The 21,381-nt window shown below is 38.8% G+C and overlaps 1 protein-coding gene across 1 annotated transcript; it reads left to right on the forward strand.

Annotated features, from left to right (window-relative positions):
• Positions 1-10,065: 10,065 nt before the first annotated feature.
• Positions 10,066-10,992, forward strand: LOC110311873 (olfactory receptor 5K3-like). The gene has a single exon (XM_021185448.2). The coding sequence runs from the start codon at positions 10,066-10,068 to the stop codon at positions 10,990-10,992; it is 927 nt and encodes a 308-aa protein (XP_021041107.1).
• Positions 10,993-21,381: the final 10,389 nt, after the last annotated feature.

The raw sequence follows: 21,381 nt of genomic DNA on the forward strand, positions 1-21,381 counted from the left end.
GTGGCCCCACACTCTCTTGAGAGCATTGTCAGGCAACCACCAGACCGCTGGATGACCAACGCCCAAATGATGCACTACCAGAGCCTATTGCTGACAGAGCGAGTAAGTTTTGCACCCCCAGCCATTCTCAACCCCGCTACCTTACTACCTGAAGATGACAAGGCCCCTGCACATAAGTGTGAAGAAATACTGGCAGAAGAGACTGGAATCCAGCCAGACATCACAGACCAACCTTGGCCAGGGGCGAAGACCTGGTTCACCGATGGAAGCAGTTTTGTGGTAAAAGGTAAGGGAGGGCTGGGGCAGCAGTAGTGGAGGAAAAGTCTGTCATATGGGCCAGCAGCCTGCCAGAGGGTACATCAGCTCAAAAAGCAGAACTAATCGCACTAATTCAAGCTTTAAGGCTGGCAGAAGGAAGGGCTCTTAATGTCTATACCGACAGCCGGAAAGCTTTTGCCAAGGCTCATGTTCATGGAGCAATATACCGATGCTGTGGACTGCTGACGTCTGCGGGCAAAAATATCAAAAATAAAGAAGAAATTCTCAGCTTATTAGAAGCTGTTTATCTGCCCCGTTTGGTGGCAATTATCTATTGCCCAGGACACCAGAAGGGAACTGAGCCCATTGAAAGGGAAATCAAATGGCAGACCAAAAAGCTAAAAAAGCAGCCCAAGGGCCAATGACTCTGGTGGTGAGAACCCAGCAGCCCGCTGCTGAGGAAATAAATAAAAGAACCCTCACAGAAGAAGAGGGGCGAGATTACTTAGCTAACATACACCATCTGACTCATTTAGGAACTAAAAAAATACTAAAATTGGTTAGTAAGTCCCCCTATTACATTTCTGGATTAAAAAGAATTGTAGAAGAGATAGTAAAAAACTGTCGCGCTTGTGCACTTACCAACACTGTGTCTAGCAGGCTCCAGGAAGGAAAATGACTATGAGGAGACAGGCCTGGAGCCTACTGGGAAACCGACTTCACTGAGGTGAAACCAGCTGGGTATGGAAATAAATATCTCCTAGTTTTTATAGACACCTTCTCAGGATGGGTCGAAGCATTCTCCACCAAGAAATGGCTAATGTAGTGGTCAAGAAGATACTTGAAGAAATCCTTCCCCACTTTAGGATACCTAAGGTAATGGGGTCAGACAAAGGACCTGCCTTCATCTCCCAAGTAAGTCAGGGATTTGCCAGACAACTGGGGACAAATTGGAAATTACATTGTGCATACAGACCCCAGAGTTCAGGACAGGTAGATAGGATGAATAGAATGCTAAAATACTCTGACTAAAATAGCCTTAGAGGCAGGCAGAAGCAATTGGACAGCCGTTCTCCCTTATGCCTTGTTCAGGGTTCGCAATACACCTGGACCCCTTGGCCTAACTCCATTTGAATTAATGTATGGGGCGCTCCCACCCATTTTTATGACCATTGGGAATAAGAATTGCCCAGATGTGTCTTTCTCTCCTTCTTCTAGTCTTTTTGCTCGATTAAAAGCTCTCGAAATAGTAAGAAAAGAGGTGTGGGAACAGCTAAAAGAAACCTATGTTGCTGGTGACACACAGATGCCACACCAGTTTGAAGTAGGAGACGCAGTCCTGGTGAGGAGACACTGAGCGGGGAACCTAGAGCTGAGGTGGAAGGGACCCTACTTGGTGCTACTGACAACGCCCACCACGGTCAAAGTGGAAGGAATCCCCACTTGTGTCCATGCATCCCATGTCAAAAGAGCACCCCCTGGAGTCAGCCATGATGAGTGGACTTTGGAGAAGACTACTAACCCTCTTAAGTTGCATCTGCTTTGTAGGAGCAATCCCAAAGGACTTCAACCCCCACAGTCCTGTTCAACAAACATGGGAGGTACTCAATGAAGGGGGTAGGGCTGTATGGACAATCGCTTAGGTACACCCTCTGTGGACTTGGTGGCCTGATCTTTTCCCTGACATCTGTAAGTTGGCTATAGGAGCCCCTCCTGGGTGGGATTTGGAGGGGTACTCTGACATTCAGAGGGCACCTTTAACACCCCCTCCATACGTAGAAAAACATTCGAGAGACCCATGGGGTGGTTGCTCTAACCAAAGGGATAGAAGTATGCTTCAAACCCATCCCTTCTATGTCTGCCCCGGGCCCCACCGAAGTCAGTCCCTCAATCCAACATGTGGAGGTAAGGCTGACTTCTTTTGCAAGAGCTGGGGTTGCAAGACTTCAGGTACAGCCCGCTGGAAGCCCTCCTCAAGCTGGAACTATATTAGGGTAACAGCCAACTATTCCCTAGCATCTTATGTACCTGGAAGATTTGACCTAGACGAATGTACTGACTGGTGCCATCTGCTCCATGCACCTTTACTTAACCAGAGAAAAGAGCTCTGGGATGGACAAAAGGGTATAAATGGGGTTTTAGGATTTACAATGAAAGATATGAGGGATTGTTCACTATCAGATTAAAAATAGAGACCCCCTACAAAACTTTAGGCCCCCCAACCAAGTCCACACCCCTCACCCATACCATTACTCAGCCTACTCCGGTGATTGCAGACCCCCTTAATATGGCCGCTATCACCCAACCTCCCACTCCTCAGGTACCTCTATTACCCCTGCAATTCCTTCAACAAGACAGAGGATGTTTAACCTTTTATGCCCTTAATAGAACTGATCCAAGCACTACTGAGGACTGCTGGCTATGCCTGTCCTTGGGTCTGCTTTATTATGAAGGAATTTCCTTCAAAGGAGATTTCAACAGAACCAGCAGCCATACTTCCTGCTCTTGGGGAACAGAACAAAAACTGACCCTGACTGAAGTATCCTCTGACCCTGACTGAAGTATCCTTGAGGAGTCCAGGTCTCTGTATAGGCACCCCACCTTCCACCCAGAAACACCTATGCAGACAAATTCAGTCCGTGTCCAGGACTGAAGCTAATTACTATCTTGTACCTTCCCTGGTTGGCTGGTGGGCTTGCAATACAGGACTTACTCCCTGTGTATTAACTAAGGTTTTTAATTCATCTCATGATTTTGTGTCATGATCCAGCTATTACCCCGAGTATATTATCACCCTGCATCCAGTTTAGAAGAAAGCTATGCTGGCCAGCAGTCAAAAAGAGAACCAATTACTTTAACCCTGGCTGCATTCATGGGAATAGGTAAGGCAGTAGGAGTGGGGACGGGAGTGTCAGCTTTGATAGAAGCAAGGGAATTCAGTCTTTGAGGGATGCTGTCAATAAAGACCTAGCAGCAATAGAGAAGTCCATTGATGCTTTAGAAAAATCTTTGACCTCCCTGTCTGAGGTAGTTTTGCAGAACAGGAGAGGTCTTAATTTGTTGTTCCTAAAGGAAGGAGGACTGTGTGCGGCCCTTAAAGAAGAGTGCTGCTTCTATGCAAATCATACAGGAATAGTTAAAGACTCTATGCAGAAACTGAGAGAAAGATTAGAGCGAAGGAAACGGGAACGGGATGCTCAATGGGGGTGGTTTGAGTCATGGTTTGAGTCATGACCATCATGGACCATTCCTTCCTTTAGGAACAACAAATTAAGACCTCTCCTGTTCTGCAAAACTACCTCAGACAGGGAGGTCAAAGATTTTTCTAAAGCATCAATGGACTTCTCTATTGCTGCTAGGTCTTTATCTTGGATAACTTCTTTGATTTCCACTGTAGCCGGACCAGTCCTTATGATATGCTTAGCTTTAGTTTCCGGCCCTTGTATAATAAATAGAGGAATGGCTTTCATCCAGAGTAGAATCCACACAGTAAAACTCATGGTTCTTCAAAGGCAATATCAACCTATAGTTCAGGTAGATGAAGAGTTAGGGGACACCAATCTCTAAAATTCTATGATTAGAATTAGTCTAAACAGAAGAAGAGGGGAATAAAAGGAAATAGAACTTGAGACCTGTGATTCATGTAACGTATGTCAAATAACCCAAAGACTTGTTTGTGAGCTTTGAAACCTGGGGCTGAGAACATAGCAGAACAGGCCAGGACATGCCCGGGCAGGCCCGTCGTTACATGTCCAGACTGGCCCGGCACCTCCCTATCTCCCACCATCCCACCCTTCTGACCTAAGTTAAATGTTAACAGGCTGCTGATGTTTAAATGGACCAATCATGCGAAACTGCGCCAATTTCTCCCCCAGCCCCACTTCTTTTCTATAAAAACACCTAGCTTCCAAGCATCGTGGTCAATCCACTGTCTCCTGTGTGAGATACGTTTCAACCCGGAGCTCCGCCATTAAACTACCTCATGTTGCCACATCAAGGTGTTGTGTTCTGTTCGTGATTCTTGGGTGCACGCCGAATCAGGAGTTGAGTGGGGGTTTCCCCACTAGGTTCTTTAGCCAACAGAGAGGAATAAGAGAACTGTAGGGAATACAACTTGGAAAGGAAAAACTCAAAGTATCATTATTTGCAGATGATATGATAGTAAAAAGTGATCCTAAAACCCTCTGTGGAACCCCTAAGTTAATAAACACCTTCAGTAACATGACTGGATACATGATTAACTAAAAAACAAAAAAGATCAGTAGCCCTCCTATCTACTCCTGACAAATATACCAGAAGAAATCAAGACAACACACTTTATAATAACCTCATACGTTAAAATATTCTGAAATAACTCTAACCAAACAAGTGCTTAGCCTCATTGTTTAATAAGCAAGAGATCATAAAAATAGTTTGGACTCAGAAAACTGTAATTTGAATTCACAATCAAGGACAGACATCCACATGGTTGAATGTCTGGCTGCGTTGCAGAGGGAAATGAAATGTATGCCTATTTGGGATTAGTGGCCAGTGAAGTGGTAAAGACAAGAGAGACCAACTGTGTGTGGTTATAGATGAGGGCACTGACACAGATCAGCATGACCAGAACAAGGAGAACTACTCTGTGACCATTTATCACACTCTTAATGAAGGTTACTTCCAATAGATCAACCAATTCACAGAGTGCTAGGGACATTAGGTAGAGAGTAAGCTGTTCTTCTGGTAATACCCACACCCATTCATAGACTGCAATAGTGATTCTTATTGGAAGGAACATCTAATTTTGGGGCTGTATGGCAGTGGAAATCACCAGTAAAATTACAACAGTGGGCATTGTCTTGAGTTGTGTATCATCAAGGAAGGCAAGACAGGCTCAGTTCATATATAGCCCTATCTATGTAAGTATATAATTCTGAGAAAGAAGAGTGAGTCACTGTCCCATAGCCCTATTCTAGTGGGCTCCAAAATGAGACATTTGTGAACAAAAGCTGTTTTAATTTTTTATTCCTTTACCAGAAAGAAAATAGTTTTGTGTTTGTATTGGGGTTACAGTGAGCAGACACATATTGGCACATACATATGAGAGTCAGATGTCTTCTTCGAGTACTTCTGTACATTGGGTGTCTCTGTGTGTATATGTGTGTGTGTGTGTCTTCCCCTGAACCTGGTGTTTACAGATTGGTTAGACTAGCTAGATAGCAGGCCTCAGGATTCTTCTATAGCTTCCACATTGGTATTATTTGTAGGTATGCCCTGTCCTATCTGTAGGATTGTAGGCCCTCATTTGCTCTACCATGGGACAGAGTTGCTTGGGGAAGCAAAATGCTGAGAGTTTGACTGTACTTATCCCACAAAGCTGCCAGGGCAGGTGCTAGTCTATAGGGAAGCACTGAGATACTGCTTTAGGGGTGAGAGAAAGCCAGAGCTGATTTGAAGGTCCCTGGGCCTGCAATGAGGCTGGGGCCATGGGGTTTTCAGACTCTTGGACATCCAGGTGCCACTGAGAGTCACAGAAGAGTAGAGAATGGAGTCAAGGGGCCCATGGGCTGGTGACAGCATCTAGCCGGGGATTAGAGAAAGGGCAGGAAGGATTCCAGCTTGTCCCATGGGGATTGTCCTTATCTTGATGGAGGCAGGCTTGGTGATGGTTGTGACTAGGAGCATAGAGAGGCCTAGATTAGGCTACAGCTTTGTAGGTGAAAGCCATCCTCATGGCTTCTCACAGCAGATCTTGATGGAAAGAAGACAGGCTATAGTTCTAAACTGTGTATTGTCGTGATAGAACATGGATTTGTAAAACCATACCGCACTTTTCAGGGTGGGCCTGAGATTAAATACCTTTTGCAGGGAGGAATCTCTGGGAAGAGAAGTTTGTTGGCTAAACCCTCCTGGCTTCTAGGTACCTCATTAGCATGAAGAACTCTGTTTTGGTCCTATGTGACCATAGGTCATGTCTTTTATCTGACAAACATGGTACATGTTCCAAATCAGGAGTCTGTCAGGGAGCTGGGAGCCACCTTGCCCACCAAGTCTTTGGGTCTCATCCTGCTCTACTTTACCAAACTTCCTGGCATGGTTTTAAATCCCATACCTACACAGCTTTCTTAATGAATGTTGCACATCTCAGAGCTTCATACTTGTATCGCAAGAAGTTTTTCACTTGAACTATCTACATAAATATTATCTACTTCAATAATTTTTATTAATTTTTAGACAGTTCCATTCAAGTTATTTTGATCCTATTCACTACAACTCTACCCAATATTCCTCCCATATCTGCCCCCTTTCCCTATTCCTTTCCTATTTATGTCTTCTTCTTTCCATTTTTTTAAAAAAAGAAGTGCCTATCTCACAGTACATTGCTCTTCCTTTGGCTCTTAAAATTGTTCTGCTCCATCTTCTCTAGCATTTCCTAAGCCTTAGTTGTAGGGTTGTGTTGCAAATGTATTAATTAGAGATAGGCACTCAATAGTCAGTTTTGATCTCTGCATTTTGATCCGTTCTGGCTTTCTATAATTCTATCGACTGCTGCAGCTCCTGCTGGGGGAGGGGGAGGGAGAAGAGCTTCTTTGATGATGCATCAGAGTTACACTTATCTGTGGATGTAGGGATCAGCATTTATAATACAGTTAGAAATTATACATGCGTAAGCAAGTGGCAATAGTAGGTTCTCCTCTAAAATTGATCGTTTCCCAAACTACCCATGTTTGGCTAAGTTCACTTTTATAATAAATCTATTTAATATTTTGAATTTGCATTTATATAATTTTCCCAGTTATTTTAATGCCTTTACGCCATATCATTTTCTCTCTTTACCTTGCTTCATTACTCTGTTTCTTAATATTTCTCATTAATTTTATGTATGTATATATGTACCTGTCTCTACGTGTGAATATGCATACACGTGTGTACAAATATGTAGTAGGACCATAGGCGACCTCACGTTCAGTCTTCAGGTATCTTCCACCTCTTTATCTGGGGTATAGGATCCGTCACCATTCTGGAGTTCAGTGAAAGACTAGACTAGCTAGCCTCTCTCCTCATATTCTCTCTCTCTCTCTCTCTCTCTCTCTGTGTGTGTGTGTGTGTCACCAGCTGTGTCCTTATTCATATATATCCCTTTCCCTATTCCTACACCTATTCTTATCTCCTTTTCTCTGTGTGTCTGTCCCCGTCCCTCAATCTACCTCTATATAAAATGTGTTTGGTGTATAAAAACATATATGTATGGGAGTACTTGTATATGTTCATGCACACAGAAGAAATAGAAGAACATTGGTTATTCCATTTTATGTGCTTGAGACAAACTTTTTTTCCCTAAACATGAAGCTATGCTGATGGCCAGAAAGGTCTAACAATACTCCTGTCTCCATTTGTCTCCAATACTCGGATTAAAAGTGCATAAGGGGCTGGGCAGTGGTGGTGAATGCCTTTAATTCCAGCCCTTGGGAGGCAGAGTTAGGCAGGTTTCTGAGTTTGAGGCCAGGTTGATCTACAAAATGAGTTCCAGGACAGCCAAGGCTATACAGAAAAACCCTGAATCAAAAAACCAAAATTTAAAAACAAAAAGTGCATAAGGCCCAACATTTGAATGGGGGTGCTGGAGATTTTACTTCAGATTCTCATGCTTGGGAAATACAGTCTTTTCTGCTGAGCCAACCCTTTGGCCCAAACTAGATATTTTTTATATCTCATATAAATTTTACAGCCTCCACTAAGGTATTAAACTAGCTTGAGACTATTTTCTGTTTTAGATTGTATGCACAAATGGTGAAGAAAATTTTAAGAGTTAGATCAGTTGCACGCAAATTAGCAAGATAATCTTCAAGCTGACTTTAGTAGAGAGCATGTTCTCATTGGGCAGTTTTAATTAATTTCAAATAGTTCATATTTGTTAGGACTTAAAATCTCTATAGAAACATATTGATGTCAGAGTTGGGAAATCCTCTTAGGATTTGACCAATGTCTTTAAGTTTGTAGTCCAGAGTCCATAGCTATTATAGTGTATGATCTTCAAATTTTCCTCCCATTTGATCCAAGATCAAGTTACATAGGTATTCTTAAATTCTGAGACCTTCGCTATTAAGCAAATATGAACTTTCAGAAAGCACAACTCAGTGAAATGCAGGTAAGAAAACTAACTTTTTAACCTTGAGTACAGGTATGATAAATGTTTACCTTTCTAATTTTTAAATAAATGATCATTTTCCCTAGATTTTGACTCCTTTCTTGACTATTTATTCCATCTTAAATTCATATATATGTGGGACCAAGTTAAAGTTTTAATGCTGTAGTCAGTCTTATTTTATGATTATAAAGTAGAATCCACAAATATATAGGTAAGATCACAAATGGATTAATTAAATAATTGAGGCATATATTAAGAGTACTTGTCAGTAATATCTTATATATGTCCTGAAATTATTTTTCAACAAGTGTATTTCTACTAACATCTCTCAATGTTTTGATTGCCAAACAACAAAATCACTTTGGCCATAGAACTTATATTATTCAGTTTGTCACCCAATGTGTCCCAGTGAATCTCTAAGTATTGACAGTAGCATTCTAAAGCAAAATGAAACTTAGATTCAAAACTCTACAATTTAAGCTTTTTTTTTAAAGATTTCAAACCATAAGTAAAGAAATGATCCTACCTTCATGGGACTCTAATGTGCCATAGTACACTTGAGAGAGCATAATTTTCTAAAGAAATAAAATCAGAAAAGTCAGGGGAGTATATAAGAATCCCTCCTCCAAACACTTGATGACATATTTCACAGAAGTAGAATACACCTAAACTCAGAATGCATTCAATGTAGTGAAAGTGTTCAAATACATATAGAAAAATAAATTAATGTAGATCATACACAAGAAATTCTGACTTTTAGCTAACTCTGTGGCCCTAGTCTCTAATCCTTGGTATTTAGAAGATAAAGTCATGGGGACTGAAAATTGAAAGTTTATCTGAATTTCAGAAAACCTTCAAGGAAAGAGAGGTTAAAAATGAAATTGTCTTAAAAATCAAAAATTTAAAAAAAAATGGACTGGGAGATCAGCTCAGTGGTAGACAAGATCGGTATAACCATGATTACCAGCATATGTAAATTAACCTTACAAGCGAAAGAAGGACTTAGAGCTTTAAAAAAAAAATAGTGTGATTAATGGAATAGAATCAGTATTTACAAAACTATGTATGATAAGGGATGAAAGAAGTTACAATCATTATTCTTTCAATTTTACTTTATATAGATATTTAGATATCTAAATTTAGATAATTAAATATCTATAATTTTCTTTAGAAATATGTATGCATTCATTGGTCCATAGTAGTATTTGTGAAATTCATTAAAATAAATTTAATTTATAAACAAAATATGTTTGAGAAAATGTTTCTTTCCCACTGAATACATTAAAAAGATTGTTAAATAAACATACAGTTATAGAAGTTTTTATTCTAAATTTATTTTGATGATCTTAACAAACCTGGCATGAAAATTATTTTAGAACAATAAGTCAAATATATGTACACTAATTTTTATGATATAGTTACATAAATGCATTAAAATTTTTTTCTACAGAAATAAGTTCCTTTTTACAATTATAAAAGTACACCTGTCAATTCTGAGTTAAAGTTAGAGATAATAGACTCCAAAATTTTAAGAAATATATACTTTCAACAACCTTCATTCCAGAGAAAATAGCAGGTACAGTAAAAAGAAATTTTCCTCTTATAGAAAAAAAGGAAATTATATTCTGACCATTACAATTTTATATCTTTGTGATTCCAGTGGCAACAGACAAGGTGAGATGGCTGAGAATAACTATTCTGTGACAAATGAATTCATCCTGGTGGGATTCTCAGATCACCCAGACTTGAAGACACTTCTGTTCCTGGTGTTCTCTGCCATCTATCTGGTCACCATGGTGGGGAATCTTGGGCTGGTGGCCTTGATCTACATGGAGCCTCGTCTCCACACACCCATGTACATCTTTCTGGGCAACCTGGCTCTGATGGACTCCTGCTGCTCCTGTGCCATCACTCCCAAGATGCTAGAGAACTTCTTTTCTGTGGACAGAAGGATTTCTCTCTATGAATGCATGGTACAGTTCTATTTTCTCTGTCTTGCTGAAACTACAGACTGCTTTCTTCTGGCAGCGATGGCCTATGACCGCTATGTGGCCATATGCAACCCTCTGCAGTACCACAGCATGATGTCCAAGAAGCTCTGCCTTCAAATGACCATGGGATCCTACATAGCAGGAAACCTGCATCCTATGATTGAAGTAGGGCTTTTGTTGAGATTAACTTTCTGCAGGTCTCATGTAATCAAGCACTTTTTTTGTGATGTCCTTCCATTATACAGAATCTCCTGTACTGATCCAAATATCAATGAACTGATATTACTTGTCTTGGCAGGTTCAATTCAAGTCTTTACTATCTCCATAGTTCTAGTGTCTTACTCCTGTATCCTTTTCACTATATTCACAATGAAATCTAAAGAGGGTAGAGGCAAAGCCTTATCAACGTGCGCTTCCCACTTTCTGTCTGTGTCAATATTCTATGGGTCTCTTCTCTTCATGTATGCTCAACCACATTCAGCCAATGAAGGAGACAAAGATATGCCAGTAGCTATTTTTTATACTCTTATAATTCCTTTGTTAAACCCTTTCATTTACAGTCTAAGAAATAAGGAAGTAATAAATGTAATGAAAAAAACTATGAAAAAGAGATAATTCTGCAACATTACAAAACAAGGATCATCTGATTTGGACAACTGATTTAAAGTTCAAAATACCTTTTTCTAAACCCATAAATAATTAGAAAGGGTGAAATGAAACTAAAATCTTAGCTAAATGTATAAATCATAAGAACACTTGAATAAAATTAGGTCATAATGAAGAAATTCTGTTAAAACATGCTTGGAATTCTCAGGAATAAATTAAAGAACTGTTGAAGTAATGGAATGTATCTAGTCACAGTTCACAAAAGATCTAATTAACTTTTGGAATAAAGTTAGTACCTCAAATGGTAATTTCCACTTAATATCACTAGCAAGTTTAACAATTTCAGATATTACAATTTCAAGCAAATTATAAGCTTTTTATTTATAATCTTATCATAGCATTGCCATCAAAGGAAGATAAACTTCGTGGTTCAATTTGATTTTCAACATGACATTTGATTTTAAGAGATTATATTTTAACATATACTCATACAAAATATTTACTTTCTAACAAGAATGTTTTCACATTTATTATTAGTCATTTTATGCTTACATTTTCTATAGTTTATGTATAAGGCTTATCTATCTATACTTCAAAATGATGTTATTACAATGAAATATCTATATTTTAATTATTTTCCTTTATTTGATTAGTTGTCCATTATACATAGCACTGCAACACCTAAGTGTATCCATTAAATCACTTTTTCTTCTCAGTGTTATTATCATTGATTATTGATTGTTAGGAATAACACCCTCACCAGTTCATCGGAAATCATTGATATGTTCGTCATTTAAAAAACAGTGAGATGTCAGTCAAGCAAGGTAAAGTTAAAAAAAAAATAACTGGTGAAATCTCTAAATCTCTAAAATATCTAAACAAAACTCATCAAAAAATAAAAAGGATTACCCAGGAAGGTATTATTTGTTGTGCTAAGTTTTTGGTATTTATCTCCTGTTGAAAAATTAGGCATTCTTTTGTTTTCTTCAAATAAATCTTATACACTGAAACACTCAGTACTTTTCCATTTTCACTCTGATTCTGACAAGAGTTTGAATTAATATTGCCTTTTCTCTAGATGATTGAAAGCTGTGGAAATACAGATTATGTTTTAAAATCTTCAACCTTATACAAGTAACTACAAGAAATCTAAGGAAGTCTAAGAATAGGAGAAATGTTTTCTCTACAGAAAGAGACTTGAATTGGTTATCCAGGACCAAATGGTCGGCTCAAAAAAAGTGAAGATATTGTGAAGATATATTACTGACTGTGAAGATATGTTTTTGTGAAGATATACATATATATATATATATATATATATATATATATATATATACACATATATATATACACAATAAATAGACTAAGTAGGTTATATTATATACTTAAGAATATATATTCTTATATATTCTACGTAATAAATAGAACATACATAAATATATATAAATATATATTCTATTTATACAAATAAAATATATAGAAGGAAATACATATTTTATTTATATGAATAGAATATATATGAGTATATATAGAGAGAATATATAGTCATAATTTTTAACACAGATAGGTGATATTATTTTGAACACTTACAGATGATATGATCCTCAACACATATAGAAATAGATGGTAGATTGGCCAATAGATAGATAGATAATAGACTGATAAACAGGAATATAGATAGATGATAAATAGAAATGTCATAATACTATAATCTCAAAAATTATTTTTAAAAAGACTTGGTCATTATATAACATCAGACACAAAATGTAAGTTCAAGTTAATCTTTTAGGAAGTGAGTGCTTCAGTGGAAATGGAGCCTGTTTGAGAGACATGGGACAGAACATGTGCAGTAGGAATATGTCTAGAGGAAAGTCTTGCAGTCAAAAGCCATGTTTCCTTTTAGTTATTGCCTTTTATTCTGGTTGTCATTTCACTCTCTCTGTGACGATATTTGGGGATTTCCACTCTGCTGTGCCTTATTGATCACAGAATAACATTTTTCGGTATGTTTCATTATTTACTTGTGCACTTTCCATCCCAATCACAGTCCCCCTCCCTCCTCTACTCTCAGTCCCACCTTCACAAGCCCCTCCCCTGATTCCCTTCTCAGAGAAGTGGAAGCCCCAGCCCCCTGGACACTACCCAGATCTGTGACATCAAGTCAAGACAGGACTAAGTGCATCTTCTCCCACTAAGGCCCTAGAAAACTGGGCAGCTAGGGAAAGGGGATCCAATGGCAGCAAATAGAGTCAGAGATAGCCCCTGCTCTAATTGTTAGGGGATCCACATGAAGACCAAGCTGCACACCTGCTAAAACTGTGTAGGGGGCCGAGAGTCCCAGCTTAAGCATGCTCCTAATTTGGTGGTTCAGTCTCTGTGAGCCCCAGCGGTCAAGGTTAGTTGGCTCTGTAGGTCTTCTGTCCTTGACCACTCTGGCTCACTCAATCTAGTCACCCACTTTTCATCATGACTACCTTCATCATGACTCAGACTCTGTCTGATGTTTGGCTGTGGGTCTCTGCATCTGTTTCCATAAGCTGCTGGATGAAGCCTCTCAAGAGAAAGTTATGCTAGGTTCCTATCTGTAAGCATATCAGAGAATCATTAATAGTGTTAGGGATTCTCTCTCTCTCTCTCTCTCTCTCTCTCTCTCTCTCTCTCTCTCTCTCTCTCTCTCTCTCTCTCTCTCTCTTTCTCGATGGGTCTAGATTTAGAAAAGTCATTGGTTAGACTTCCCTCAGTCTCTCCTCTATCTTTATCCCAGTGCACCTTGTAGGGAGGACAAATTGTGGGTTGAAGGTTTTGTGGGTAGGTTGATGTCCTCCCTCCCTCCACTGGAAGTCCTGATTGGCCATAGGAGGTGGTCAGTCTCTATGTACACCCTGCTGGGGTCTCAGTTTGGGTCACCCCCATAGACTCCCTAGAGATTCCCCTTCCTTGGGCCCAGGCTATTTCCAGAAATTCACCCCAATCAATATCTATTCTCTCTCCTCATCTTCCACCTGCCCCCCCATGCACCTGAATCCCATCCCACTTCCCCACCTTACTACCTCTTCTACAGATTTCACTCCCTCCATACTCCTCTGATGTCTATTTTATTTCCCCTACTGGGTGATACTTGTTAACACAGTTTTCTAGGTTATAATAAATTCTTTTTCCTTCTCCTTCACTGTTTAGTTTTTACTCTTCCTTCCATCTCCCCCTTCTTTGCCTCTATTTCCTCCCTTACCTCCATCTTCTCTGCTCTTTCTTCTTTTCCTCCTCTCCTCTTCTTCCCTTTCTTCTCCTCTCCTCCTTTCTCTTTCCTCCTCTGGCCTCTGTTTTCCTAATCTTCTGTTCTCCTGTTCTCCCTTCCCTCCTCCCTTTTCCTCCTCTATTGACTTCCCCTACTACCCCCTCTTCCCTCTTTTACTTTTAGCCCTCTTCTGTCCCTTCCTTACTTTCTTCCTCTCTTCCTCCCTGTTCCCTCTTTCAGTTTCTTTTCTCTCTAAATATTTAATCTTCTACTTACCCAATGATGAAAAGCTTGCAGGTATAAAATATATTAAACTCACCTAGAAACACAGACCCTATCAAGTTTATTTCCAATTTTGGAACAAATTGTTCTATTAATATATCTGAGCACCATTAACTTGTTAAAAACAATCACTGTAAATTCCTGAAATTTAACAAATTTTCTCACTCTAATATCTAATTATGATTCTTCAGCTAATAGAAGCTCAACTTGAGAACTCCAAGGTAATTACTGAATCACCCTGTTGTATCTCAGTACTTTTTGACACATTTCTAGCTGCCAGTCATGAGAATCTTGTATTAGTTTTTGTTTTTGTTTGTTTGTTTTTTATTTTTATTTTTTGGACAGGGCATTTGTAAAAGAGCTTATTCAAGTGACACTTTTCTTATTTTTCCAGTCTACACTTTATGTGCTTACTTTAAAACAAACAAACAAACTGTGTATAAAAACATTTAGGGCACTGAAGTGGTTTATTTGCTAAAGATGCCTGCCACAAAGCTAAGTGACTTAAATATGATTCAGAAGGTACACACACGGTGGAAGAGGAGAACGGATGATGGCAGGTCTCTTGCAATATCCACATGGATCAACTAAGATATCACCTGCACTCACATCCACACAGGACAAGTAATAAGAGAGTATGTAGGTAAGCAAGTAAGTGATAAGACATTTAAGGCTCACAGTTGTGCACCTTCTTCTATGTTCTCTCAATAACCACATTCCAATTTTGTTAAAAATTACAGTATATCCTTGTACTCTTTCTATACTTGCATGTAAGAATATTTGAATTTCATTTTTCCATTTTACAAATATTTTCATATAGATTTGTTGTGTGGTGAACTATGGACGGACATTGAAGCATTTCTCCACACACTTTAACTGCTGTAAACTACAGATCAGTTTATTATCATGAATTTAAATTGTGCTTGAAGCTACATACTTTGAATCAGTGAAAGTTCCAGGTTTTCATACTCAAACAAAAATGAAAATCTTCTGATATATGAGTTAAAATCATATTTATTTTATGGTAGTTTTATTCTGACCTCAAACATTATTTTGTACAAAATTTACCAAATATATATTTATAGTTACTATTATCTTGTTGAGAATAGTCTTGTATGTGTTCTTTATAAAAGTTCTGGTATTTTGTCTTGTATGTACTGTGTTTTCACTGTGCCTTTTATGTTAAGACCTTGAATATATGCTGAGTTACTCTTACCTGAATTTGCAATGCTATTTTCGTTTGTCTGAATGAAATTATTTTGCTAGTAGAAATACTTATGTAAGAGTAGCTCATTCTTTTCTAACTCTCTACTCTGTTATATTTCACTTACATTAGTTTCATTCTGTTTAATGCCATGAGGTTTAGAAAGGAGTAACAGAACATAGTAAATGGTTTCCCTTTCCTTGCCCTTCTCCATAACCATGACCATCTATAAACCTACAAGCCTCATTCTAGACTTGTGGCCATAAACTCTTTATGTGTGAACCACCTTTGTCTGGTAAATCACTTCTTCCTTTCACCATTGGACCAAGGAATGGCACCATTCAGAGGTGTGGCCTCGTTGGAATAGGGTTGACCTCCACTGCCCCTGTAATCCAGCCCCAATTAAATTTTATTTTTTATAAGACTTGCCTTGGTCATGGTGTCTGTTCACAGCAGTAAAACCCTAACTAAGACACTATCCCTTCCCTGGCCCCTCACTCTCTGCAAACCTACAACTCTAGTTCCACCCCATGACATAAGAATGTTGTTTGTTCCTGAGATACCTGTGTTAGGTAAATAGTTTCTTTCCTTTCCCATATATCTCCATTTCCACCCTGCCTGTAGCAATCTTAACACCCATAGGCTTAGCTTTAAATAGGAAACTTTCAAACATGCTTTCTTCAGAGCAATCTTTGGCAAGTCACTCCTTCTTTCTACCATCCTTCCTCTGTCCACTGCCATCTCTGAATCCATAGACCTGGCTCTAGATCCATGTTTGGGAGACATTTTTTCCTGGTCCAATTAAACAGTTCATTTACCAGCTTTATCTGGTCTTTGTTCAAGTCATGCATCTCATGCACTGGCCCAAAGTAAATAAGGCTAGATTATCACATCAGATACACAACCAAAGGAAGAAATCTACAACCTAAGTCATGTTGCAAGAACAAAAACAACATGAATGACCACCATATTATTGTTCCTGCTGAGCGCATTAATCCTATAGAAATGTTCTCTACTAAGAACAACCTAGATTACCCCAGGACATAAAATTTAAAACAAAAACAATACATGTCATCAAAGAATTTAGGGAATTTAAAGAAGACACAAACAAATATTTCACTGTACCCCAAGAACATGACAAATATTTGAATATTTAAGAAAATGAAAACACATGGCTGAATGAAATGAAAATAATTCAGGATTTGAAGACTGAATTTAATAAAAAAAGAGAAATGTCTAAAACTACTCAAGCTGAAATGAAGATGGAATTGAGAACATCAAAACTTCATTAAGAAAAATTTGGGGACACCTGGGAAATGGTTGTCAGAAGAGCAGGTAAGATGCCAATGGACCTTTTCCAAGTTTACTGTTACCATAGACTCTGTCTTAAAAGTTGCACCTAGTACAACAGAACATTAGCTTCAGCTTCCCTTACCTGATTCCAATCTTCCTGTGGATCATACAACCATCCTCCCTGTCCTTCCTCCCTCACATTCTTACTATGTCCAAGCACTCAACTCAGGTGGATACCTTTTGTTCAACCACAGGACATGCCTGCCAGATGACTAGGTAGTCTGCACATGGATGTTCTCCCTTCTCTGTTTCTCCTAACCCAACTCTCAAGGTCACCCAAAGCACTGCAACAGGCCTGCCCTTGCCCAAACTCCCAATACCAGGAAGTATTCTTGGAACACACCAGCCGAGTAGACTAGTGACTTGCAACAGATATAATACACTCTAAAAATTCAGAGAGGAAACAGAAAGCAAGGAATAAAACACCAACCCATCAAAGACAAATCCAGAAATCAGAACAATAATTACTCCAAACCCAGATGCTTGGATGCCAGCATAAGAACAATCAATAAAAGCCAGGACAATAGGTCTCCACTAGGACCTGAATATTACAATGTGCTAAAGCACCATAAAAGCAACTATGTGAAGATAAGAGAAATCCTTAAAGAAGAAATTAATAAATCCTTCAGAGAAAGTCAGGAAAACACAGGCAAACAAGTGGAGGGAATGAATAAATCCCTCCAAAAAAAAAAAAAAGCCAAGAAAAAAACAAACAGTTGAAGGAAATGAGTATTTCAAAACCTAAAATTAGAAACAGATCAATAAAGAAAACACAAATTGGTAGAATTTTATGGAAATGAAAAATTTAGGAATGTGAAAAGAAACTATTGAGGAAAGCTTCAGCAACAGAAAATAAGAGGTAAAAGAAAGAATCTAGAGCAATGAAGATACAATAGAAGAAATAGAAGCAAAAATCAAAAATGTTAACTCTAAAAGAATTCTGACCCAAAACATCCCAGAATATGGAACAGCATGAGAAGACCAAACTTAAAACTAATAGGAATAGAGGAAGAAGGATACCAGATCAAAGCCCAGAAAATATTTTCAAAAAAAACATAGAAGAAAATTTTCCTAACTTAAAGGTGATGCCTATAAATGTACAAGAAGCATACTGAACATGAAATGGATTGGATCAAAAAAGAAATCCTCCTTGCTATATAATAATCAAACCATGAGATTACACCTTACCACAATCAGAATGGCTAAGAATAAAAACTCAGGTGACAGTACATGTTGACAAGGATACGGAGAAAGAGGAACACTCTTCCATTGATGGTAGGATGGCAAGCTGGTATAACCACTCTGGAAATCAATGTGAAGGTTCCTCAGAAAATTGGAAATAGATCTACCCAGCTATACCACTCTTGGGCACATACCCAAAAATGACCGACCATGCCACAGGGGTACATGTTCCACTATATTCATAGCTGCCTTATTTGTGATAGCCAGAAGCTAGAAACAACCCTGATGTCCCAAGACAGAAGAATGGATACAGAAAATGTGGTTCATTTACAAAATGAAATACAACTCAGCTATTAGGAACAAAGACATCATGAGTTGTTCAGGCAAATAGATGGAACTAGAAAATATCATCCTGAGTGAGGTAACTCAGGATGACCCCAAAAGACATGCATGGTATGTACTCACTAATAAGTGGATATTAGCCTAAAAAGTACAGAATACCCAGGGTACAATCCACAGAACTCAAGAAGTTTAACAAGCTGTAGGGCCCAAATTAGGATGCCTCAATTCCACTTGGGAGGGTGAAGAAAGCAACCATAGGAGGGACAGAAGGAGAGAGGGAGGGAACTGGTGGGAAAGGGGACAGGGCGAGAAAGAGGGGAATGTGATCAAGTATTGGGTGGGGAGAACAGGACTGAAGCCCTGAGGGCCAGCAGAAAGAGTGGAAACTGGCAACGTTGAGAGGTAGGAGGTAGGGGGACCCTCTAGAATGTACCAGAGACCTGGGACGTGAGACAGGGGTTGTGGGGGGAGAAAGGGTATGGGATATGGAACAGCCAGAAGGTGGACCAATATAGGGATAAAGTCTGGACTGTTAAAAAAAGATTAAAGAATAAATAATAAAAAAGGCCAGGATCAGAACTAAAATATTATAATAATCAAACCACTAAATATACAGAACAAAGACTATTAAAAGCCCCCAAGGGAAAATAATACCAACATTTAAAGGCAGACCTATTAGAATTACACCTGACTTCTCAACAGATACTCTAGAATCAAGAATGGTCCAGAGAAAATGTCTTGCAACCTCTAAATGGCCCCAGATACCTTGCAAAACTTTCAGTCATCATAGATTTAGAACACAAGATATTCCATGATAAAGTGATGGGTTAAAGTCAGTTTACAAGTATTTGATTGAATTTTGCAAGTACGTTTCTAAGGGAAATCTGTCTGCAATTCAGTTTGTTAAGTCTTTTTGTAGTTTGGATAATAAGTGTATAGTTGATGGAAACATATTGTAAATACACCTTACCTAAGACCAAATAGTTGCAAGATGTTGTGACTGATTATAGTGCCTGGTGGCTTTTTAGGCTTGTCAGGGAAAGGAGCAAAAGTGAGCTTTACAATCTGATCAGGAAGTCAAAATATGAAAGTCTCCTTTGGGAGGGCATAATGAAGTAAATAAAGGAGGTAGAAAGAGAGTAAAGTGAACTTTGGGGAACTGTAAGTTGAATTTCTATAAGAAGTGGAAGTCATAATTTCCCAATAAAATGTAATCAAAGTACTTTTCATATTTCTATCAATATTCTCTAAGTTTGTGTTAGTTGACAGACATATAGCACTTCCTCTTCACAAAATGTAAATGTGCTGTGAGTCTCCGTGCTGTCAATAATATCATATCTATGTCTTTTTCACAGGTGTTACACTACTACAACAGCTAATGTATGTATGTATAATCTCATGATGAGTAACATATGAACCTGCCAGATTGTTTTATTTTGATTTCTAACACTTAGTTTATTATACTAGAACATTTTATTAAAAGTCTTTGTGTGTATCTTAGTTTGGGTTTTATTTGTGTGAGGAGACACCATGACTAAGGCAACTCTTATAAAGGCAAACATTTAGTTGGAACGGGCTAACAGTTTCAGAGGTTCCGTCCATTATCATCATGGCAAGACGAATGGCAACATGTAGGCAGAGATGGTGTTAGAGGAGCTGAGAGTTCTTCATCTTGATCTGAAGGCAGCCAGAAGGAGAATAAGTCTTCCTCACTGGCCAGAGCTTGAGCACTAGGAGCCCTCAAAGCCGCACCTACAGTGGCACACCTCCTCCAATAAGTCCACACTTCCGAAGAGTAAAACATCCCACGAGCCAAGCATATTCAAACCACCACATTCCACTCCCTGGCTGTCATAGGCTTGTTCAAACACATGAGTGTATGGGGGCCATACCTAGTTATAGCATAATGCAAAACATATTTAGTCCAACTTCAATAGCTCCATAGACTAAAAACATTCTCAACAATGTTAAAAGTCCAAGTTCAAAGTCTCTTCTGAGATTCATCAAATTACTTAAATGTAACCCCCATAAAATCAAAATTGTAAAAAAACAAATCATATATCCCCAACATCACAGTATATACATTACCTTTTCAAAACTTCATAGTGAGGAAATAGTGTACCAAAACAAGACGAAAAACCATCTGGACAAACTCCAAACTCTGTATCTTCATAATTGATGTTAAAGCATTCTTCAGATTTCCAACTCCTTTCATCTTTGTTGACTGAAACAAACTTCTTTCTCTTGGGAAGTTTCCACTCCCTGTTAGCAGCTTTTCCTGATAGGCAGATGATCTGGTATAGTTAATATCTTGGGTTCTCCAAGGCAACATGAACTTTACAACTCCTGTTCCACTGTCTGAGTTTCACAAATGATCTTCTGGAATCTTACAAAGGGTTTGATATCCTGTTCTACCATTTGTAACACTCTAGACTCTGATTGACTTCACTCCACTGCTGCAGCTGTTCTTGGTGGTCATCCCTTGGTACTAGCATCTCCAATATAGTGGAGACTTCTACTGCAACTAGGCTTTACCAGTAATCTTTCCTAAGTTCGCTTCAAGATGTCAAGCCTCAGCTTCTTTCATGAGCCCTTCAGCCCTGGGCCTACAACTGCAACTGAGGCTGCGTCTTCACTAATGGCCTTTCCTGGCCTCTTGCAGTGCCAAGCCTCAGCTGATATCTATGCTCCAAACCAGTACTACCTATGTGATTCTTACATATTACCAGCTGGAGCATGAGGTACAATCTTGGGTATCTCTAAAACACAGTTTGTGCTCTCAGATAATATTTCTCAGAAG

This window comes from Mus caroli, unplaced genomic scaffold (assembly GCF_978045245.1).
Source record: "Mus caroli unplaced genomic scaffold, Mus_caroli_1 scaffold_17, whole genome shotgun sequence".
NCBI classification, from domain to species: Eukaryota; Metazoa; Chordata; class Mammalia; order Rodentia; family Muridae; genus Mus; species Mus caroli.

Excerpts from the sequence above, each read along its gene's own strand:
- LOC110311873 (XM_021185448.2), top strand. The coding sequence starts at position 10,066 with ATGGCTGAGAATAACTATTCTGTGACAAATGAATTCATCCTGGTGGGA.